Source organism: Triturus cristatus, chromosome 6, assembly GCF_964204655.1.
Source record: "Triturus cristatus chromosome 6, aTriCri1.1, whole genome shotgun sequence".
NCBI lineage: Eukaryota > Metazoa > Chordata > Amphibia > Caudata > Salamandridae > Triturus > Triturus cristatus.
In genome coordinates, this window is record NC_140589.1 from 972,812,794 (window position 1) to 972,837,745 (window position 24,952).

The window sequence follows — 24,952 nt, forward strand, 5'->3', positions numbered from 1 at the left end:
GTTGCTCACAAGATGCGGTCGACATATCCTACAATGTATTATTTGGAAAACGCATTACTTCGATAGCGTTTCGAAAGCCTGCAAAATTTCTCACAGGCAAATCGAAACTAAACAAATTGTTCCTCACTAAGGAGAAATCAAGACAGTATTAAAAAAAACTGTCTGAAAGCAGGTAAAATGACTGCTGTTCGTGTCCTAAAAATAATCAAAAGGCATTTTTTAAGTCAGCCTTACATCAGGGACAACCCTTTTGTGTAAATCAGGCCCAAAAGACTGTCTAAAGCCAAGGTACATCTCTTCTTAAAGTTTAAGGGGCACATTATCAAGAAACGGCGTTAAAATTATCGCCTATTTAGCGGCAGAAAACTGCCGCTAAAGCGGCAATAATGGGCTTGATAAAATGCCCTTGAGAATTCCCATAGAAGCCCATGTTCTGGTGTCAACATGGGCTTCTATTGGAATTCTCTGCGGCATATTATCAAGCCCATTATCGCCACATTAGCAGCAGTTTTCTGCCACTAAAGCGGCGATAATTTTAACGCCGTGCTTGATAATATGCCCCTAAGTGATTTAAAACAGTCTTAAGCCTGTCTAAAGTCTGGATTTCTCCATGTGTGAATCGGCCCCATAGTGTTTAACGCAACCCCTCAGTCCTGCATTACACCTCTCGGCAGCCTAAATTAGTATTTGTCGAGACTAACTGCCATGTCGGCCATGGATTTGGTCAGCTCCTTCATAGAATGTGCCATGCCTGAAATCTCTTGCCATCTTGCTGTCTGGAGGGACTGTTGCAGCTCGTGCTTTGATTGCAGTGCAGCAATGTGCTGGTCAAGTTGCTCAACACTTGCGGATGTCTTAGACAGCTCGTGCTCTTTATTGGCAATCTGTAAAATAAAATAAGGATTTTCAATTCGAAAGGTGTAATGCAATCACGAAACACCACACATGCGCAAGAAATTAAAAAAATAAATAAATGGCCACTTATTGGAAAAACCATTTCATGATAATTTCACAAATTGAATACTTATATTAACCAACATTGTATAAATTAAATAAGGTAAGATGATATTTTCATTTGACAATGGGGTCTGCATCAGCACGCCTGAGAACAGACAATAGTTGCGGGTGTAGGTGGTTAAAACAGTGTTCAATTCCTAACTTTGTGTAGATGTTATAAAAGTAATCAGTTTGCTTCCCATGATCCACTGGATGGTAGCACTATAATGTAATGCAGTCTAGCAGAGCCTTGTCAGCTGGCTATGCTTACTGCACGTAGTAGGCTGCAGTTGTGTGTCTGGCCAGCTCTCCAATAAGGCAAGGTAAGGGGGCCACAGAGTGCTATCACTGGGAGGAGCCAAGTGAAATGTGAAGAAGATGCAACATGACTTTTTTTTAGTGGATGGGCTAAGCGCCAATGGGAAAAATGCCTATTTGCCTGGAGGGGAAACAGCGTTTACAACGCTGTGTCCACAAAGTGGGACCATTACAACGACCGCGTTGTTACCACACGTGCCATTACATCGCAAGTCGTTCCTACGACTTGCTATAGGGGGCGCGCTGGTGTTGGATTTAGAATCTAACACCTTCCCTGCTGTTGTACAAACTGGAGTAGGAATAGTAAATATAATACTATTTCTAAGTCCAGTGTAGGTCCTTGTAGTAGGAAGAAAAATGTGTGTCATTCAAGAGGGTAAGGCAGCAACAAATCCAGCCTCCACCACAGCCGCACGTCACTTGGGAATGGGTAGGAGCTTGACTGCCAATTTCGATTTCTGGACCTGGTTATCCACACTCGGCAGCATCAATGTGATACTTTACTAAAGTGGAATACGGAAGCTTGATGAAAAATTATTTCCAGAGAATGTCCCCACATGTCACACTTGATCCTTTGAATTCCGGTCAATGTTGATAATGTCCGTTTTCTGCACTTAAAGTGTGATAGAGAAAGTTTCATCATCACTGCTAACAAAGGCAAGTCAACCAAACAGAACAGTCTATAAGAGTGTGCACATTTTTATTTCAAAAGTGGGATATCTAACATGACAAGGTGAATTCAACTTTGTTTAGTTAATCCTAGTCTCACGATCTTCAGCATTCGCCTCGTTCACATTCAAGATAGTTACTAACAGAATCGATGGCTCCTACAAAAGACATTTTACAGGAAAAATGTACAACTTAGAATATCTAATACACAACTAACATATAACATGTAACTTTTTTTTTGCTGACGGAGAAGTTATCTCATGCCCCTTACTCCCCTCTAAATATTCTCCACCGTAAAAATGAATACACTTTTTACAATTACTTAATGTAGCTATTCCTCATAATACAAAAAAAAAACCTTAAGGAAAAGTTAACCAAAGTGGAAACAAGTAATACCCAGGCCGTTATAAGAGCTCATGGAGTCAGGCACAAACTCTGTTATGAAGTATACTGCAGTAACTTAGGGGCACACTAACAACACACAGCGATAAATATCGCTGAGCGCGATTAGCGCTATTTTTTATATCGCCGGCTATCGCCGGATTAAATCACTGAGATAACGCGTTATTATCAATGTTTATCTCCACAGCGATAACAAATCCGGCGATAGCGGCAAAATAAGGGGACATCGCTGGAAATCCAGTGATACAAATGCGGCGATAAGGGAATCCTTGGTAATAGGGAGATATGGACTTAGCCACAGAATCCACCTCCCTTAATAAATATAGCTAAGTCTGACATTTTGCAGACGTTAGGTTATGGCAATAACCGCACTTAGCGCAGCTTTTTTTATCACTATGGGTGTCCTGGGCTGGCTTGGTAATATGGAGAAGTGCAGTTAGCGACATTTACTGTGTTATTTTGAGATGCAACGCCCACTTTGCATTTCATCAGAGATACAAAGCGAGGCGTCGGTAACAAGGCTGCTAACATGCGCTATTGCATGTTAGCACTGCCTTGTTAATAGGGCGAAAACATTATCTCCGCTTTTTTGGCTTTTAAAGCCAAAAAAGCAGAGATAAGGCCCTTGATGATATCACCCAAGGTCTTTACTAGAAGTCTCTGTTACCAGATCACTGTGGAGAGAGACATATGTCTAATCTGTGATCATGCTGCAGTATCTTATACAATTACTCAAGATGCCACCGGTGTCCATTAGTAAGGATCAAGGTTCTTCCTAACATGCCTAGCTCATACAAGGCACTTGCATTTAGAAACAAGCATAATTTTGTATTTATTATGTCAGTTATATTGCTGATTTATTTAGCAACTGGTGATGAGCCAGTAACAACCTCTGGTGGGGGAACTTCAGTTCTAGAACACAGGTCTGGTGAAACCTCATAGTTCCAGGTTAGGAAGTGCGCATTCACAGGCTCAGGTAAACATGCAAACATCCCAGGTAACACATTCAGTTTGGGTAAAGTACCTTGTGCTGCACTGAGAGAAAGACAGAAGAGTTCAGGGTAAGCCAACATGGGGATAGCAAACCGCGCTGCAGGCACAGGGGTTCAGCACAAGGAATTTGGGAGATGGGAGCAGGAAAGGAAAGTTTGGACAGAAAGACAGCTGGAAAGTAAAAAAGGCAGGTGCGGAGTTAAAAGCGGGGAAAGGAGAGAATTAAGGGTGGGTGGAATTTGCGAAATTGACCTTTGCAAATTATCGCGAAATTGCGCAAAATCTCCGCGAGCACACAGAACTTTTGCCAAGATGCGGAGATTGCTTTTCCCGCCCGTTCGCGATGTGTTTTTGCGTGCTCGCGGGGAAATATATCTCCAACTTGCCCATGCGGTTGCTAATGGGCGCGGCCATCTTCCTCGCAATGTTTATTTCCTGTTCCGGGTCGAATGACGTGTTCGCGATCACAATGACGTGTTCGCAATTGCAAACTCTCGTTGGATAGCGCGACCGGGTACCAACAATCCAACATCTCGTGGCGCACGCGAACGGATAGGAAAACTCATCGGTGAACGCAGGGTGTAAGGGCGTAAGGGCGAGAACGCATTTTTAAAGCGCGAACAAGAAAAATACTTCCGTTTTGCGGCAGATTGTGAAAGTTTTGACATTTTCGCACTCTCCGCAGAACGCGAAAATGTCAAAATATCGCAAATTCCGCAAGCGGAACGAAATTTACCACCCAGGCCTAGAGAGAATGACACGGGGAGGGAGGGAGGAAGTGAGGAGTGGAGTAAAGTGACAGCACTGTTGGAACAATCAGCAGAAGTGTGGAGGACTACTTCTTGGTGTTACACCACCAAACAATGGGACAATGTAACTTTGCACAGAATGTGATGCGCTTGATAGAAACTCAATCCAAGCAATTGTAAACAATTAAAAATATATCAAGGCCAACGGCTGAAGGAGACTGACCAGCCCACTCTTTCTGTAGTACTTCCGATATGTATGTTTCTTTGCACGCCTGCAACATGAGGTCTCTAAGAGATATGAAGCTGTCTGCAGCAAAACATAAATAGGTACATTACAGTGAGCCAGATCTCTTCTCGGTGGGCTCGGAGGAAGGGTTCGACCATGTAGAATATCTTTTTAAATAAATGGTATTAAATAGTGTATTAAAAACCACAATTGTCACATACATTTGCTAAAAAGTCATACGTTCTGAAAGGGCACTTTTTCGTGTTTAAGTACTTTCGGGGTTTGTCAAGACACTGAAACCCGACGCTCTTGAGGGGTTCACCCCATTGTTTTCAGAATTTGCTCTGGATTCCTCCTAAAGTAAAAAAAAATCATCTCCATTGTGCCATCATTTTTTCAGGGGTGCAGCTCATGTGTAATGTGTGGCCCCAATGCCTTATATTTTCTACAATATCCCAGTATCAGAATTTTGCAGTTAATGCCCTCATATACCTTAAGTTACCCTTATGTCAAATTACCTCTACTACTTCAGGGCCAGAATTTTGTCTTGAATACCCACTTCCCAGGTGCCATGGTTTTCAAGCCTAATACGAAGAAGTATCCCAAATGAGCTAGCGCCAGCATTTTGCCATGGGTGCCCATTATGCCGAGAATGACTTCCAGCATGCCAGTAGGGGTATTTTTCACAGATTTGTGTCATGCTAATAATTGCCTCCCGTATGCCAGTGGTAGACTATTTCCATGGGTTCCTTTATAAGCAAAGAATTACTATCAGAAAATCAGGGTCAATGGCAGACTAGCAAGCATATCATCACATTCTCACCCACACTCACTTATATTCACTCACTCACACTCATTCTCACTCACACTCCATCATTCATTCTCATTTGCACTTAGTCTCAATCACTATCTTGCAATCACTCTAACTCACTCTCACTCATTCTTACTCCGACTTAATCATACTTACTCATACTCACTTGCACTACCTCCACCTTTCTCACACTCTCTCACTCACTTATTCTCTCTCCTTTATTAAAAGTCACTCGCACATTCACTCGAACTCTTAATCATAATTCATTGCTGAGGTGCACACACTCTTACTATCACTGAATCTTACTCACTAACACTCTCTGACACACAATCTCACTTATTACTTGTCACTGACTCTCACTCACTACCTGTCACTGACTCTCACTCCCTTTCATTCACACTCACACATGCTCACACACAGAGACACACACTCACAAATACACTCTCATCACCAAGCATGCACACTACATACATTTAAAAAAAGAATTCTGACATCAACATCTTCCACCGAAAGTCTAGTTCTAGTCCTTGGTGCTCTATTTCTTTATTACAATAATAGTGAATAATAAAGTAGTATTTACTATTAGCGTAATAAAAAAAGAGGCAGAAAATGAAGGTGAAGCATAAGGGTGTTCTTCCTCTGTCTTCTTGGCACATATTTTGTAACCTCTCAAGGCAGGGGTCACAAAAGTAGTGCAAGGCGTCACAAAGGGCAATCCAGGGATTGCAGTTGTGACCCCTGGTGACCCCTAAATGGTGTACATGTACAAACCTCTGTTTGTGCTAAACTTACTATTACTACCAGGGCACAAATAGCACACATGCGCTGTTTGTGAACCCCAAAATGGGCAATAACATGGTATTATCTTGATATTCCTCATTTTGACTTACATTATGCAGAATGGATAGCAAATTACACACCTGTTAAATAGTATACCAACACGATCTGTATTCACCAGGTATGCAATTTTCACTCTTTTGGCCGCACTAATTACAGTCTAAGCAGAATCGGGGCCTTGTTGTGCTTTGATGATCTACTTTGGCTGCCACTTGAGTGCTGCATGTATGCAGGAATAAATATTGAAATCCACATCTTTTGATCTTTATTCGGTTTTCGGACATCTAAAACTTTCCCGTTTTACTACATTAACCTACTTTTCGTTAAAACAACAGTGGTGGCTGACTTGTACCAAGGGTGGTTGGGTGGAGAGGATTCCCCCCCCCCCAAAAAATGTATTTGCCTTTGTAACTTGCAGTGCGACGTCGTCCTCCCTCAGGTGTCTTCTCTCCTCCTGGAAGCTCTGGACCAGGAAACTGCACTACCCAATCCTGACGCTACACTCACAACATGAGAGCAGCACCAGGATTGGATAGAGCAGGCTCTCTCAGTGCTCCTAAGAGCACTAGAGGCCTGCGCTTTCTCTAACCCAGCTGTCTAAGACAACTAGGTTAGAAAACTATAAAATGCGCATGTCTGGTTGGCTGTTCCAAGACAGCCAGCCAAAGAGACATGCGCATTTTAAAGCGTATAGCTTCCTGCTGCTGCCACTAAGGAGCACTGGCCCCACACTGTCCTGACACTTAGTTTGGGACGGGTTACTGAAAAATAGAACGGTAATAAATAAACTTTATTAACATTTTATTTGTCAGCTCTGGGGCTTGTGGGGCACTGCTCCTCTGTTCAAATGGAGGCGCTGCCCCTGGAAACATTCACATTTGAATACAGAATTCTGTTATTTTCATTAGTTTTTAAGTTATGAGTGATGCAGTACTTTGTCCCTCTTCCAGGCATGGTGAATCATTGAAGCAATTACAGGAAGATGATGTGTGGTCTCAGTCAATGCTCTATTTTCCCACAGTTAAGTGAATGTAATGATGTTGGGCTTTAGCATTCTTTTTATACTTAACTCCCTCTGGTTTATGATCAGTGTAGCCTTGGAATTATTTACTCAGTTGCTGAATTAATGTTTATATAAGCATATACCCATTGCGGGTCTGGCCATCTGAAGCCATACTTCTCATCCTGTCTCTCATTGCATTATGCATGAACAAGGAGTGTACTATTCCTATGTGAGTATCTAGGTCAAGAGAGAGGTTAACAGAGGGTAGTGCTCCTTTTAGGAGCAAGGGCCCTCACACACCCCAAGGGGTGTCATGCTTCATCACTGGGCAGCTCCTTATTCGGCCGGCTCTGCAATGCCCAACGGGCCCCTTAAGGGGGCTCTTTGCCGGAGATCTTTTCTTTTTCCGCCGATGTGATATGCATGTGTGAGTAACAAAATGTGAGTAGAATGGGTGACAGTTATGTGCATTAAACAATTACTAAGGGGATCCAAGCGAGAACTACATTTTAATGGTAGGATCCTTTGTCAAGGATAAAAGCGTGGTTTGAGCGTAGAATAGATATAATTGACTATTTAGCTGCAATAGGTGTGAGTAAGAAGGTCAACATGTTTCATGCCTATAACAGTCCCTAACAGATCATGGCATTTCATCAGGACCAATATGAGCTTATTCTACTCTTATAGGGATGGATAAGTAAAGAGTCTATGCACCATGCCCTGTATACTTTACATAGGCTTTCAGGATGTCTCCCGGGTTAGACCCAGTGATTGAGAAGCGGACGGACCCAATCAGACTGGACAAAGTATACGGTGAATTAGCGTATCATCAGAACGTGTCGAAGCACAGTGTGACTGTCGACTTACCCAGGGCCCTACCGGTGCATTATGGTCACTCATTCACAAATGTGCTTTGATTTACTTCATCAATGTTCATAGTACTGGTATGAAAAAATTACACCTTCTGCACTAGATATAGAAACCAATTAAATGTAAATAGACCAAATTGAGTATTTACCTATACCTTCAGCTCAATTCATTTTGGCACCAAACAATGAGATGAGTGCTTCCGTTGGTGTTTCACGTGAATGGGCCTGTTATCACTTTAGACCATTCAATATTGGGTCACTTACATTCTTAAACTTATGTCAGAAATTCTGATTTCTGATACGATTTAGTATATAAAGACGACTGCTTGACCACCTTTCAGGAGAGGTCCTGCACCTAGACTATTGCAGAAGATTCTGCCAGAGTCGGTCTCACCTACTGCCGGCACACTTTGTGAATCCTACATTTCGCCTGAATCTGATAACACTGAGTCCCGGAGGAAGACTGACTGACTACTACTGCAGCGTGTGTTTTCCCTTCATGAGGAACACTATCTTCTTGCCTCCGCTGTTAAAGACAGTCTTAGCTGTCAACAAGGTATGCCGTGACTCTCTTCTCCTTAAGAAATTCTAGACTGCAAGTTGTTCTCTCTTCCATGCTCTCTTAGTATAGCGCATAGAAGTAGACATTAGAGTGTTAGGTTCAAGATGACATTTTAAATGAAATTTTAACAATGCTAAAAATGTTCATTACATTCTCGTTTACAAAATTCTGTGTAGTTGTTTTACATGTACTAAGAAACAGATTGCTCCTGTAGTGATAAATACTTTTAAATTAAAAGTGTTAATTCTTCTTAGTACCGTGTGCATGATACAGTGCATAACATAATAAGGTTTGTTACCATTTCCATGGTGCCCCTGATCCCTCTATGGGAATCTTAGTAACCCAGTAGCAATACTTTTATGTCAATTCTACATGGAATAGTGTTTTGCAGGGTTACTATAATCGGTCTTTCACATTCATCACTAGTCCATTGAATCGAGTTCACCCTTACCACCCCGGGGGTTGGAAAGCACACCTTGTAGAGTTACGCCAAAGTTGTAACTTATGCAATAAATCTTTTGGCTAGCATCAGACATATTAGATAGCTCAGTGGACTAGAGCATTGACTACAGAAATCCATGTCCAGTTTCAAAGTTGGCAGTTCTCATCCGTGAGAGTCCTCTCACACGTTTAACATTCTGATTATTATTAAATGCATATAGTGAGAAAAGTAATAACACAACCTATTGTAAAAGTGTTTAGTTCCAATGCAGTTAGTGTTCTTGTAAATATAAATGGGCTCCTTTAAAATTAGTATCGGCGAAAGCACTGAACTCTCACTGAGATAGAATCTGTTTAATTGTTTAAATTCCCTGCATTTGTTGTCCGACCAAGATGGGAAGATAGATTGTTTATCTTTTTCTAAAAAACAATCTAGAAACATCTAAGTTATACAAATCAGGTTGCTCCCTGTTTGTGCAGCCTATAGTTAGGCGTCTCTGTTCAAGAGGTGCCCCCAGAAGTTCTTACAATCTCATAAAAAGTAAACTCTTGAGCCACTTCATCATGGGCGCTGGGAGTATGGCACCTTTGCTAAACAGATTATCTTGGCAGAGGTGAGCTATGGAAATGAATCAGAAGATGAGATTTGAATTGTGAGTAGTGAAAGTGAAGGGCATGCACACCAAATCATAGCACTTTATAATTTTGTTGGAAAACGTCACTCAATTCGGCTCCCACCTGAGATGATGTGCACCAGCAAGGGATTTTTTATTAGTGGTGAAACCACTGAATAAAATAGGTTGGTTAGGTATCCTAGTATTATACTATGAAGTAAAAAGGTATGCCTATACGTAGAATAATGAAAAGAGGAGATTTTTCAATCTTAAAGTGGTATACATTTAGCATGTAAGAGAATAGGGTTTGTGTCAAATACCGCAGGTTGTTGCATGGCACACTCCTGTAATACTCAGGGAACGCCACTTGACACAAAGTAACCCAAAGCAGTTCATAGAGCAACTTTGAGTTACATTGTGATACTTTCCAATGCAAATCCTGGTTTGTGCTAGATAGTAAATCCCACCCTAACACTTTGCTTCACAAAAGTGACACAAACTCTGCACAAAACGTTCTTAAATCTGTGCCTTTTTCTTTATGGCAGGCTAACACATAAAGAGAAAGCACTTCCTACACAAATAAAACTATAATTCATCAATTAAAATTTCATTATTCCAGCAAAGTAAATATGCCAAACAACACATATGGCTCTCTACTGTCATGTCACATCTGCAATCCAACTAAAAGGCTACTTGTTGCCTCATCACCAAAACCTAAACATAAAAGAAACGGAACAATGTAAAAATGAAAAACATGCCATGGTGGATGGTGGGCAGCCCATACAAGCAATGGCAAGACATGAAAAACATATGAAAGTGAACAGCTGAAAAGAGCAGACCTAAAGTCGACTCTTTCACTATACTGTTTACTGTACTTTATTGAAGAATTGTTAACTTGAGGTAATCTAGACAGCTAAATCTTTCCATAGCCAAATACGTTACTTACCTTTGGAAACATTCTTTCTCGTGGATAATCTATCTAACTGCAGATTCCTCAGTGTTACTGTATCCCATGCACCAGTCAGGATCCAGAGAATTTGTTCAGCAGTGCTCACGTGCATGTAGGTGGAGTTGTGCTGGCTTTACCACCCAAGCGGTGGCAGGTGCCACAAATAAGAACCACGCCTCACACTGGCATCAGTTTCTTGCCTCTCCCCTTTCTATGCTCCCAGATGCATAGCGTAACACAATTGTTGATGATCAATGGAACATGGAAGGGAGTCACAACCCTCAGCAAAAATACCACCAAAGTCCTCAGCACCAATTTGTGTGAAAAGAAGGTGGTATATGGTGGTTTCAGTGAAGGTGCCAGCAGTTCACTCCCACAATGGGCTGATATCATCACAATGATGATTTTTTCAGGATCCAGAGATGCAGGAAGCAGCAATGCATCAGCTCAAAGGGCATACACGTAAGAAATGTCAAGACCAAGTTCAGTCCCATGGGGCTTCACTAATGGTTTGGAGGGGAATATGTGTGTCATACCTTTAGTGAGCCCCATCACAACTGGTGATTTAAACAACAAAGGCTGGTGGCAACAAAAGAAAGGCTGGCAGGGCCCACAAATAACCTCTTACAGTGCACAATGTAAGGCTTTTTTGGGATAAAAAAACCCCAGAACAGCTGAATATTTAGCACATAAGGGGTCGGTTTTTCAGCAATCACACCAGGGGACAAACTTCTCCCAGTGCCCAGAACAGATGAATTTCATGGAAGGGCACCTGGCAGTAAATATTATATCAACCACCTCAGAAGGCAACTCAGACACTGCTCCATATCCAAGAATGGAGGCATAAGATGTGGAAGTTTGGAAGAAGGACCCTGCCATCCATCTGGGACAGAAGGCCCTCCTTAAGTGCTCGCCTGATCAGAGGACAGATGGTCATGCTCAGGAATAAAGGGCACCACATGTACCTGGCTCAATTTGGGGCAATTAGAATAACTTGGGATGGGTTGTTCCTGACCTTCTTAAGGACTCGGGCAGGAAAGATAGTGATGGGAGGGAGTCCCACAATACATTACAGCTGGAATGTGCCTCCAAATATCTGCTCTCGTGGAAACTACAAGGTGCAAAATTGTTGACAATGCACCTTTTCAATGTTTGTGACAATGGCAATTAGGTCCAGCTTTCTCCACTTCAGGATGCATCAGCAACTTGTAAGCTGCCAGATCATGTCTGCTCAATTCATGTGCTCTTGCATACAGGGGCCATGCAAGGTGGTTGGCTACTTTCTAGATGTACTTTGGTCCAACCACCTCCTAAGACTCTAAGCTTCTTTGTACAGGACACAGGACCCACAACCCCCACGACGCCCTGCTGACAGAACTACCACATGGCAGTGGTTCTATCTGTGAGAACCTGCACCAGCAGCGGCGGCCGCTCCATTGGACTGAGTAGCGCCGCCCCCCAGCAAATAAAATGATAATAAAACGGGTTTTAAACCTGTTCTATTATCGTTTCATTTTAATCCCCTGGACCTGCCCCAGGACTCTAACGAGCCTTGGGGGCGGGTCCAGAGGATGACTGCTGGTGGGGGAGTGGAGAGCACTCCCTTCACTGCGCATGAGGTGTTTGGCCAGGCGTCTCAGGCTGCCCAAACACCTCATGCGCAGTGAAGCTCTCTCCCGCCCCAGCTGGGGCTGGAGAAAGCAGGCACAGGCTCCCAGTCTGCCTGGGAGCGCAAGTTGCAGGTGCTCAGGCCAATCTTGATGCTGTTTTCCTGCAGCGTCAGGATTGGCTCAAGTGAATTCTGTGAGCCTGTGCCCAGGAACAGCGTGATGCGGCTGGAGAGGGCAGCGGCAGAGGGAAAGCAACTTTTCTTCTTTTATTTTTATCCCCTGCCCCTCCCCCCCACCTCCCTATCCCCTCCTCAGGCCTGGCCCACCCCGCCTCTTTGGCAGGGGGCGAACTCCTACTGTGCACCAGCCTCCACCTGATGGATGTCAGGAAACCATTTAGGGCCAAATGAATAGCTCAAAGAGATTGGTATGGATCTGGCTCTCCTCTGGAGACCAAAGATCTCTGATTTTGTCTTCCCCTACATGAGCCCCTCAACCGAACCTCAATGAATCTTTCCACTCTGTAAGCTATGGGTGGGGCAGGGAGTGCAGTCTGCTGCAGGACAAGCTGGGATCGGTCAGCCACCACTGCAGTTCCTCTGCCATCTCCTTCAAGACCTGGAAGTAAGCAGGAAGACTTAGTGCTGTGCCCACTGAGATTTCAGGTTCCATTACAGGGCTCACATGTACCACTTGATGTTACTGTCAAGGATGATGCACATGGCCAAGAGACAAGGGCTCAGATTTACAAACACTTTGCAATGGGTTTGCATTAGTTTGTTAATACAAACCCGATGCGAAGTGTTGTGGAATTGCCAATCCAATGCAAATTACGTTTTGGCTGGACAGTAACCCAATGTAATGCAAAGCAGCTTGATGCACTGCCGTGCATTCATTTGCGTCCAGGTTGCGTTGTATGGGTGGTACTTTGACGTTACATAGAAGCACCCAGGGGTTTTGACGCAAATCCATATCTACAAAGAATTATAGGCAGGGATTTGTGCCCAAATTCTGCAGCTCCCAGAAGCATGTATAATAAGGAGAATGTCTTCATTTCGCCTTTCCCACTTTGCACGTGTGCTTCATTGTACACCATACATGCAAAGTGGGAAATGCCTTAAAGCATACTATTTGTACTGGAAGGGGTGCCTTCCAGCACAAAACCCATGCTTCCCACAATGCAGGTAACCTTGCACTATAGCACAAAGTTGCCTGCGTTGAGGCATGGCAGGCGAAAATGCACCAGCTTAAGGAGGGAGTAGAACAGCACCACATCTTAGTAGATATGGTGCTGTTCCCGTCTCTACCTTTCATGCAGCACAGCAACTTTACTTGCTGCTCTGTATTGTGGGACCACTTGCAAAATCTAGGCCCAACAGAACAAGAAGCATCAAAGTTATCCTCACACAGACCGGGACTAATTCCGAACATCAGAATTATAGCCCTAATGCAGTGGAGAAAAGGCCTGGAACCTCATTGTATCCAGAATCGCCTTAATGAATAGAAGCCTCTACGTAGGCATCAGGTTAAACTCTAGCTTGTTTATGGTGAAACAAAAAGACATGAACAGTTATTACTTCTTCCGCAGGTTGTCTATAATAGACTGCAGTAAATCTGCCTTCAGAAGCCAGCAATCAGGGTATAGAAATGTGGGAGCTCCTGACCTTCACACAGGGGCAGCTATCGCCCCATTATTTTTTTTGGGAGCACCAAAGGGGCTAAGGTAATGTAAGAATGTAAGTACGGCAAAGTCAAAAGGTTTCTGGTCCATCTGGAACAGCGGGTAACATCTGCAGGACTGCAGGACAGGTATATGGAAATCCATGTCCTACAAGTCAAAGGACACCATCCGTCCTAGGTTCAGAGCAGTCAGAACCTGAGCCAATGTGAGCATACTAAATTTGTCCTCCTGCAGGAAGGCAGTTATCCTGTGAATAACCAGGATGGGCCTAAGGACTCTCATCTTTATATGGAATGAGGAACTAGTGGGAATAGCATCCTTCATCTTTCTCTGAGTCTGGTGCATTGGCACCTTAGAACAGCAGAAAAAGAACCTCTTGTATCAGGTTTTGCAAAACATTTTTGAGGTGTACGAGGTAAATGGGTTGCGAAGACCCACTTGTCTGACGTAATGAATCTCCAGCCAGGGAGGAAATAGTGGATCCTGGCCCCCACGGCCTGGGCAATCACAGACAAACTAAAGTGGCTTGACACCTACAGGGGGGGTTGGATAACAGTGGTTCCTGCTGTCATTTAAGTTGTCTCCCTGCACTCTGAACACCACCCCAGAAGGACTAAATTGGCTGCTGCCCCATGGTCTAGATGGCTCCCACTGCCTCTTGGTCAAACCCCTGTGGTAACTTTTTAATTTTAGGAATTGGAAGAGGTACTCTTTTGCTTTTATCAGCAGCCCCAAGGATCATATGGTGGCTTGGCTGTACTTGAAGCTCTCCAGAGTTGAGCCTTCCTTAACCCCAAAAAGTCTGGACCCATCAAAAGCATGTCCATTAAGGACACCACTACCCTGCTGGAAAATACAATACACCTCATGCACACATAGCTACTCAAAACCAGGATCAGGATTCACATAGATTTTGTGTCGGTGTTGTGCTACTTTTTGACACAACCCTATGCAAAATTGCTTTTGGTATTTATAAACCCCCACAACTTTCAATTTGGGTTGTTTGTAAGAAAAAGAAATGCAACACAGCACATTGTGCTGGCTTGCATTACTTTGCATCAGGTAGGCATTCTATGGGTGGTACATTGGTGTTCCAGTACGTCCACACATAGATTTTGACGCAAATCCAAATTTTCAGCCATGGGTTTCTACCAAAATGGTATGCCTACCTGAGGCTGGCGTATGAAGAAGAAATATCTTTATTTCTTCTCCTTATTTTCTGTTTGCATGTGTGCTGCACTCTGACAACAGTGCATTATGGCGCAAGTGTGCCTTCATAGGTGCTAGGCAGCCCCAAGTGCACATGCAAGTGGAGCTGAACTGCACAATTTCTTTGAAGATATGGCATAGTTCTGCTCTCTCTAGGTGACACATCACAGTGCAGCAACTTGCTGCACTCTGTCCATCATGCATTGTTTGTGCCAATGAGGGCCTGAGATCGGCTAGAACCACTGGTAAGATCTCACTGGCCAGATTCTGAAGAGTATGGGTGTATTTGCCCAGAAAGCGTGCACCATTTGAGGACCTCCGGGCAAATGAAAATAATATATTTCTGACTGTACCAATCTGGTTAGATTCCCTTCCCAGGGGATTGGTCAGAAAAGATTTAGGGTAAGCCTTGCTAGTGGATGCCTACATAACGAGGCTCTCAGGTATAGAATGTTTACTAAAAAATTCGAGGTCACCAGTAACAGAACTATGTCACCGGGAAAAACCGGAGAGCAAGTACAGCGTTTTTACCATGAACATCAGTAACTGACTCATTAAAGGCAAGAATGGCATAGAGGACATAGGAAACCTACAAACAGAAGGGACGAGAGATTACGCCTCTCCTCATTCGCCCAACAAATCTCTATGACTCACTCTACAAGGAGGACTCCGGACATGTTGGAAAATGATCAGTCCCAACTAAATTAAGGCCTGTTCGTCCCAAATGTATAAGGGGAACATAAAAGGACCCAGCATAGGAGTCAAAGAGAGAGAACCTCTTTGGAAAAGCCAAAAGGTTGTAAGTACTGCCCTCACCCACTATATAGTGACATGCTTCATCATAGGGCTGCTGCGACACCCCGGCGCAGACCAACGTACAGGGTGGAGCGCAAAAGAAAAGCTTTTTTCATATATAGAGAAAAGAAGAAGAATTCCAGATGTAGGGATCCCTGTTGCAGAAAAGAGAGAATAATAAAACTGTCTAACAGGAACCCTACTACTTTATTCTGTGTCCCACTTGGCAGGATTAAAAATGGTTTATGGGGTATATGAGAGAGGAAACGTCTCCATTACCTTATCTGCTGTATCAACATGTTTCTGCCCTTGTTTGCCACCTGGTAGGGTTGCTGGCATTCATCTAGATACAGATCCCTTAAAACGTCTTATTAGTGCTCCCTCCTAGCCTTCTCCCTATTTGGTAGGGAACCTATCTTGCCCTTAGTAGACCCACATCGTCTGTATACCTGAGTTCCATCAATGATGCTCCAAACTTGGGGATAGAGTGGGCACGCCTTTCTATAGTCACAGTTTCTTCAAGGTACGGGTGTCTCCCATTTGGCCACTCTACTACCTCCCCATATAGATTTGGGACCAACAGGCCCTATTTTTGTTGACGAATGATCTTTGTACAGAGTCATTCTCGTAGAGTGAGTTTTATAGAGGACATTGGCTCTGGGTGTAGAATCTCTGTGAGGACATTACACTGTGTTTTGATGGAGTGCACAGGTAATTCTAGCACCTCAGCTCCCCTCCTGGCCACTTGAGGAAATAAAGCAGGTTCTCCAGGGGGTGAGTCAACCTCGGTTTCAGGGAATGTGACATACCCACTGGCATTTGTAGGTCTGGATATAATGCATCATCAATATAATGATGAGGGAGCAAACCATCCCCCTTCTCTTTATCGTCAGTATCCTTTGCGACCCTCCCTAGATACAGCACAGAGTCAGAGTCAGAACCCAAAAGAGAATGGAGCTTCTGTTGATAACTGCATTATGGTGGAGACATTGGTTTATAATCAGCCTGCAGGACAATTGGTTGTACATTTGTGATCTCATAGAGTGACATTGGTCAAGCTTGGGCAAACGTCTGTTCCTGGTACAAAATGGTTTCCGGCACAGGGTCTTCTATGGGTGCCAATGGAATCGATATTGCCATTGGTGCAGCAGGAACTAGCATGAACCAGTGTGGAAGTCTGTACCAAAGTCAGTATGGGCCTTGTAATAGATCCCAGGGGGGACAGATGTGTCAATGAAGGACCTGCTGGCGGTTACCCAACTTCAAGACCCTGCGGCTCCTTGGAACATGTGTGCACAGCAGAGGAAGTGAGAAGAACAGCAAATATTTGCAGCATGGCCTCCTTGAAGGCCTCGATCTGCTGCAGGGTTAACAATGGGTAGGGAGACTCAGGGGCACATCGAGACCAATTAAGGTATTGGCCACAAACCTCAAATGGGTGCAGCTCAGATCTTGACACCATGCTCCTCTTTGGAACCAAATGGCAGGATGGGATTGAGTCCCACTTTGTTTTCTTGTGCTTGCATTTGGACTTGGGCTTACAGGAAGATTTTGGGTGGAAAGTGGAGCATTTTCGTGAAAGGCCCTGAGACTGGGATCAGGCCCACAAATTTAAATGGGAGTGGGTCCTGTGGGAAGTTCTCAATTTCTTCTTATGCTCAGTGACATACAAATTTGTTCACAATCTCAAATCACCTTTGGTGCATTAGTGTGCATTAGTCGCAGCATTGATAATCATGACCAGAGGCCAGGTGGCAAAGGTGCACCTTTTGTAGGTCTGCAACTGACATCTGCTTGTACCATTCTCGGCATGGCTTAAAGCCTATCATCTTCAGAGGGAAAACATTTCCTAGCACACTGTTTCTTAGAATTTGAACCATTCAAAGACTGACAACGTTGTGAGTCTGGATCCATGTTAAAGGGTGAAGAAAGAAAGAACTGACATCAGAGCACAGGAGTCACTTCCAGGGCAGAATGGAGCCAGCGTGAAGCCGCACCGGTCACCTACTGGCGCACAGGAGCTGCTGAAACATTCTCCAAATCCAGTTTGGCATCTGTAGATATTCAAATGACGCAGATCGAAATATCCATCAGAACTAAAGATATCTGTGAAGAATGAAAAGATACATGATGGGAGGGCTATTGGAATGTTCCATTCTTTCCCATTGAGAAGTTATCCATATTCCATCTGAAGCCACCACTGCAAGCACTCAAATCACAATTTTCAATTTGGCTGTATGTGCTTGACACTTCCTCTCCCCATTGAGATGTTCATAAAAATATCCATATGAGAACAGTCTTCTCTTTGGAGCATGGAATAGGAGATAATACTTTTTTATCACCACAATGGTTTCCAAGCTCAGCTACTTACATTTATCAGTTGAGTGTGCTTTTTAGAGTCACATTTCTTCTTCCTTGGACTGTGTATATGATCTACAGAATGACCCACAGCATGACATAATGATTAACCGGGCCAGCCTCTCAGTGGTACTATCTGCATGTAGACCTCATGAACGGTTAGCAGTCTTCTTTCCAACCGGGGGCGGGGGGAGGGGGATGGCTTGGGATGACACTCCACACCCGAAATATGAGTGAGGTCTATCCCATGAAGCACTCCCAAAAACACATACGGTGAAGAGTTACTTCATGTGGAAATTTGTATTGTGTGATAGAAAACAAAACATTTACGGTAGCAATTCAACCTTGATTGTCGCATACGTTAGGTAATTTCTGATATGCACAAGAGAAGAGAACCTGTTCTTGAAGATGATGAACAGCTGCAGGACAGAGTTCATAGACAGGGGAACAAGTCCTAAAAAGAAGAGGTCTTGGGACTAATCAAGTTATGAAGTATGCAAGGGCCATCACGGTGCGGGACATCGCGTGCGACATCACAGGAAGTGGCATCATGGCCCATGACCTCACAGGAAGTGACATCACAAGAAGTGACTTAAGATCTTAAGACTTTCAGCATATCCTTAGCAAGTCTATCATGAGTACAGCGTTGTAGTTGGCTGAGACGCTGACCAAACAGGTGTCTATGGGGGGATGCATTTTCTCCATGTAGGCTGAATGCAGCCTACATGGAGAAAATGAAGAGTGCATTGACTGGTTCGGTCAGTCCCAGAGGGCCAACCAAACAGTCAGGGCCCGCAACATTGGGCTAGCCACTCCTCCACTGCTCTGTTCGAGGACCACCCACTCGCCCGCCCGCCCCCAACTAAACGCTTCTGGTTTCTCGTAGTGCGACAAGCAGAAACATAAAATGGTATTTATAATACCATGATATGTTTCTGCTTATCGCAGTGCGAGAAAGCTCTGGGGCAACGCTCCCCTGCCCACATGGAGGAGCAGCCCTTGCACTAAGCGCTACAAGCTAGGCATACTAAATGTGGAACAAAGAACAAAGCACAGTTCGTGCATTGCAAAAAAATGCTGTAAACTATAATTGTACCTATCAAAATTATAAAATGTATTAACCCACTTAGCCTACCACTGTTGTATAAAGTGACAATTTTAGCCCTCTTTGACTATTACCCAAAAAAGGCAAGTTGAACACTTCATTTGGTATTCCAGCCCACTCCACAAGGAATTCTACTCCATCAATCTAAGTCATATACAGGGTGCACATGACAATTGACTTGCATGTGGCTTCCGCCTACCACCCATGCTCCAACCTCATGCACCAAGAATTAAACAATGGCGGTTTCTGCCACTAAACCTTGGCTAGACAGTGCGCGGGGGAGAATAACAATAATAATAATAATAAAAGAACTTACCTGCTGCTCCCGGACGCCCCCTTGATGCTTCTGTGCTCCAGTCGCCTCTGTGCTCCTCTGTTTCCCTCCCCACCCAAACCAGATGCTGCTCTCATGCATGAGAGAAGCGCCTGGTCTGGGCTGAGTGGGCTGAAATGCCGCTCAGTTAGTGACAGGGAGCCTGTGCCTTTTCTTCCACCCGGCTGTGCAAGACAGCTGGGTTGTAGGAATGTAAGTTGGTTTGGCCATCCTAAAACAGCTGACAAAATGAAGCATTGGTCTATCATTCAAACAGAGCCTGACTTTGGACTTCTATTCCAATAACGACCCATATTTGCGTATAAACGATCCAATAACGTGAAGGAATTATTGTCAAAAAAGCAAGAAGATGTGGCAAACGTACATAAAGGCATGCAAAAATGTATGAATTGTGTGGATTCCAATAATGTCATAACTGGCAACTCATTCATTCATCCTACTAAAGAAACCAACGTCAAGTTGCTACATTCTAGTACATGTGACACTTCCAATGTAATGTACGTTATAAAATGTCCATGTGGCAAAATCTATGTGGGTAGAACAGAACACAAAGTGAAATTCCGCATTACCGAACATAAATGTAACATTAGGAACCAAAACATGAAATTAACTGTCGTAGCCCACTGGAAAGAAGCTAGACTTAACATTGCACAATTGTGCTTCACAATCCTAGAGGCACTGAAACCTAAGCAAGGCCTTGATTCACAGAAGATGCTGGCAAGATCTGAATTTTTTGGGACCAAACAATTACAAGCAATGCAACCATATGGGCTGAATGACAGGCTAGAGTACAATTGTTTCCTATAACCATTAACTTTTTAGTATGACTAGAGTCTCTGATAATGTTTTTTCCATGTTATTGTTTTTCGTTCATTATCGTTTTTTCTATGTACTCAAAACATGAATGTTCCGATGTTCATCCTGTTGTTCATTGAATGCACCTCATGCAGCACTTTCTAAGGTCATTAGCATGATTCGTTTTTGTTTTAATCGCCTGTTTTTATTTGTCTGTTTTTTTGCTCGTTCACTTACTCGTATTCAATGCTCACACTTGTCCCTTTTGTTGTAGAACCTGTAGGCACTGTCTTTTTAAGATCGTCTTTTAACAAACTTTTTTTTTTGTGCCCTAGACGTAAGCACTTTCTCTTTAAGACGTATATACGTCACGTCCCTTTAACTTTGCGCCATACACTGACTCAGTTCCGTTCTCTATGAGGTAGCCTGGACGGTTCTAGTGATTACACCAGGTAAGTTGTGCATCCCGAAGTTTTTCAGCATCTGTGTGACAGCATTTTGCTACTTTGCCACTATATTGTACTAAACGAATAAATACATTGGTGTACGCTACATCTCACACGCGATTTAATTGCCGCGTTGGTGTTACCTTTGACAAATTATCCCGTTTTTGTAACACTAGCCGCATGACTTATCCTAGTAAAGCTTAGGCAATTTTTTACCATAGTCACGTCGAACATGCGTTTAAATTGTAGCGTTTATGCCACCTTAGCCTAACCACATATTTTCTCTTATAAGAAGCACGACTTTCGCGGTCTTTGAAACGCATGGTATCTGTTCACTGCGTCGAGGTTGTGTGAGTCACTTTTTTCTTGTGAACTTCTTGGAACTATTCTGTCATTCTGTAGCTTGCCGTCTTAGCCACGTTCTAAATCTGAGCACTATCGTTTTTAGGTCTCGCAGACCTGTGTTGCAGCGCGTATGCGCTGCTCGCTCTGTGAGGCTTCTTGTAATCGAGGAGATTTCAGAAGTGGAGTTTAAGCCCCGCCCATCATTCCTATTGGCTGGCATCATTATTTATGTTAAACGCTGGCCTTCGATTGAAAATGAGGCTTCTTTGTTACCGCCCCTTCTCCTTTTTGGACAGCCCATCCGGACTGGATCTTTCACTTGCGGCGTTACACTGTCTCCTTAATTAGCTGGTAGGTACTCTATTTTGTTCACCATAGCGACAGCTTGTTTACGGACCCAGGCGGCACTGCATCCTCCTGTCTCCATCTCCCTTGGGCGCTGCAGGGGCCGTCCAACTTGGCGCCATTACTTTATGTTATCGCAAAGTGAAAATATTTGGATTTTTTAAAGTTAGCTGCGAAGCTTGCCAAAACTGTATTTTAGTAACTTAGCCCAGCACACTCTCTTCCACCTTCGCCATTCAGATGAGCATCAGCCCCGGGCAGGTGATCTGCTTCCGAGATGATTACAATAGGACAGTCACAAACCGAATCCGTCTTTTTACGGCTCCGCTGGAGCGCGTTCAGAAGAAGTGCCCTTTAATATTCAACGGCGTCCATGTGTAGAATGAGTAATGTCCTGGGTAATGCCGAACATTGGGAGACATTAACCTTCATTTTCACCATGCTAAAGGGAGGCAGAAAGGCGAGGGCTTCAGTGGAGTGCAGTGCGCAGGCAGCAGATTAGCACTTGTGTAAAAAAAACGCACACACACGTCCCCTGCCAGTATTGAATTTGACCAAAAGGTGCAGATGGAGCCCTCGATCTTAAAATGTTGCCCACTGTTCCCTGGATATGAACGTTATCCTCGTACAAACACGTTTGAAGAAAAAAATCCATTTGGCAAGCAGTTTCATAAAATGGCCAGCAAATGAGAATTCCTAGGTCGGAAGAGCGCTGTAATGAATTCTAGATTTATTGGCTGGGGTTGCATCCACAGCATGCCCAGTCGACTCAGTCTGTCTGCTGCAGTCTATTACTGCAGGAGAGCAAACAGAAGGCTGAATTGTATGTGGTGTGCTTGAAGTTTTCAGTGCGCTTCACTCCAGAACAAATGAAACATCAATTTCGTAAAACATAACACAACATAGAGAAACAACAACATTACAACGTTTAGATGACATTCATTGAACATGGACCTAAGCAAAAACAGTTTTTTGACTTTGCATTCATTTTGTAGCACAAAATATAAAAATCGGATTAGCTCTGGTTCTGTGCTTTATAGAGCTATTTTTCTTTTACTCCAAAGAAAACAATGCCCTTCAAGCTGGCGTTACAACACAATATTTTTGTAGTCCTTTCAAATGGGCAAAATCCAAACAGTGTAACAGTACAGCTCAATATGTTTCTTCTCAATTAAAACATATACAAATTCGTATTATGGGCCTCCATGATAAATGCTTTCAAAGACACACTTGTTTGGAAACACTACAGTTGACGCATTTCAAACTCTATTTCATTTCTCACAGGTTTCTCCTCAGGACTCAGAAAACGCATAGAGCTCTTTTATCCACGATTAATCTCTACTGCTTGATTTCCATTACAGCCTTCAAACACAATGACAACCACTTGACCACTTTACTAAAAGCTTGGAATAAGAAAATCTTTCTCCAAAGTGGGAGCCCTACTGTTACACTGTTTGGATTTTGCCCTTGTGAAAGGACTTCAAAAATAGTGCATTGTAACGCCAGCTTGAGGGGCATTGTTTTCTTTGGAGTAAAAGAAAAATAGCTCTATAAAGCACAGAACCAGAACTAATCCGATTTTTATATTTTATGCTTCAAAATGAATGAAAAGTCAAAAAACTGTTTTGGTTTCGGTCCATGTTCAATGAATGTCTGTTTAGGTCCATGTTCAATGAATGTCATTTATGTGTTGTAATGTTGTTGTGTCTCTATTTTGTGTTATGTTTTACGAAATTTATCTTTTTACTGGATGAGTAATATGTCCTAAGATTTGTGACAAATTAATACGAAATAACAATAAGAAGTAAAATACAAAATAAAAATGTATGGTTATATCAAGTGAATAGTGTGATCATGATGAGAGATGTCTAATTGGTATCAGTACTGGCATGCATGATGTTGTGTGATTCTTCTAGAAAGTTGGCATGTTCTTGTCCTAACCATTTGGTGCCTGCAGCTTGGCAGTTAGCCTTTGTGTATTTCTCCCAAACAGTATCACAAAGGAGATAGGTGTTGTCAGGATGGGCCACCATGACCAGATGGGATTGTGGAGATATCACCTACCACACTTGCACTTCAAAGGAGTAGCCGCAGCACACACACAAAGAACTTCACACTTGCCTTTTGTGACTGAAGACATCCTGAGACGAGGGCAGGGGAAGGAATGAAATGCTTGAGTACACTCCTGGATCTGTGGATGCTACAGAAGGACTCCTGCTGCCTGAGGCCTGCCCTGCTGTCTGAGAAGTAAGACTGGACCTGCTCCATTCCTCCCAGGCTCCCTGAAGTGACTCCAAACGTCAGCTGACTGACCGCCTGCTCAGAGCTACAAGGGACATAACAAGCTCCAGAGTCCTCCCTGCAACTGGCCAGCTGGTCTGCTCCACTGGACCAGCAACTGGACCAGCCCAGGCCCTGCTAGCCTCTGCAGGAGTGAGTCCCTGATCCCAAAGAGGCACCTCCCCAGGTCCAGGGCCATTAGTTGGCATCAGACTGCACTCTTCTGAAGTTTCCTCTGGAGAAATCCTTGGGCTCTTCGCAACCGGAAACAGACACATCTGCACCAAGATCTCGCTGCTTGCACTGTCCGTCAATGTGAAGCTCGGAGATAATGACTCTTCATGCTACAGCAACCGCAAGCGATGACTGCAATGCGAATTCTGCACTGCGCACTACAGCAACAAAAGCCTGCAGTGACCGCCAATGCAAAGCTTCGGCAACAACCATTCACGATGTTCGACAGGATCTTCGTGCTAAAGTGATGACTGCCTTCGATGCCTGGCCTGCTCTTCCTGCTATGGCACCACCATTCTCGACTCTGTCTCTGCTCCTGCCGGCCTCTTCCACTGGAAACTGGACTCTTCGAGCCAGACTTTGAGAAGGTAATGTTTTCACCAGGACTAACCTGGTCCCTGTACCTGGCCCACACTCCATTGCGCTCGGCCTGAGCATTTGACTTTCCCCCACTCTAGCACAACCAGATGACCACAAGTAGCACTTTGTGCTTTTAGGGACTATACATACCTAAATCTTTTAAACTGCATATCTCTGGTAGTACAGATTTGATTTTTGCTGTACCAAAGTGTTTACTAACATATAATATATTTTTGTAAATTGGCCTGGGATTTTTCTTGTGTTGTGTTTTCACTTCATTACTGTTTGTAATACTTTATGCATTGCTTCTAAGTTAAGCTCGACTGCTCTTGTGCCAAGATACCAGAGGGTTAAGCACGGATTAATTTGGTGACTTTTGTGGTTCGCCCTGACAAGGATCGTCTTTGTTGCATAAGAAGTGCTTTTCCTCCCCCTCAAGCATTAACCCAATTGATTACACCCATCTAGTGGCAGAATTACAAAATGTGTAAGCTGAAAACCTGGGATTAACCCCGCTTGACCACATTGTGTGCAACCTAGGCACAAATATGCCGTGTGTTTAATTTATTAGAATGCAATGTTGTTCCATGTACAAAAAGAAACTGTATACAGCCAA

General features: G+C 43.6%; 1 protein-coding gene across 1 annotated transcript in view; it reads right to left on the reverse strand.

Moving 5' to 3' along the window:
- Positions 1-546: 546 nt before the first annotated feature.
- LOC146820871 (uncharacterized) overlaps positions 547-24,952 on the reverse strand; it is a 589,956-nt gene continuing 565,550 nt past the window's right edge. The window contains exon 10 of the mRNA XM_085611692.1: positions 547-884. Coding sequence (XP_085467818.1) covers positions 681-884 — 204 coding nt within the window. The 3' untranslated portion in view covers positions 547-680. The remainder of the gene's footprint in view (positions 885-24,952) is intronic.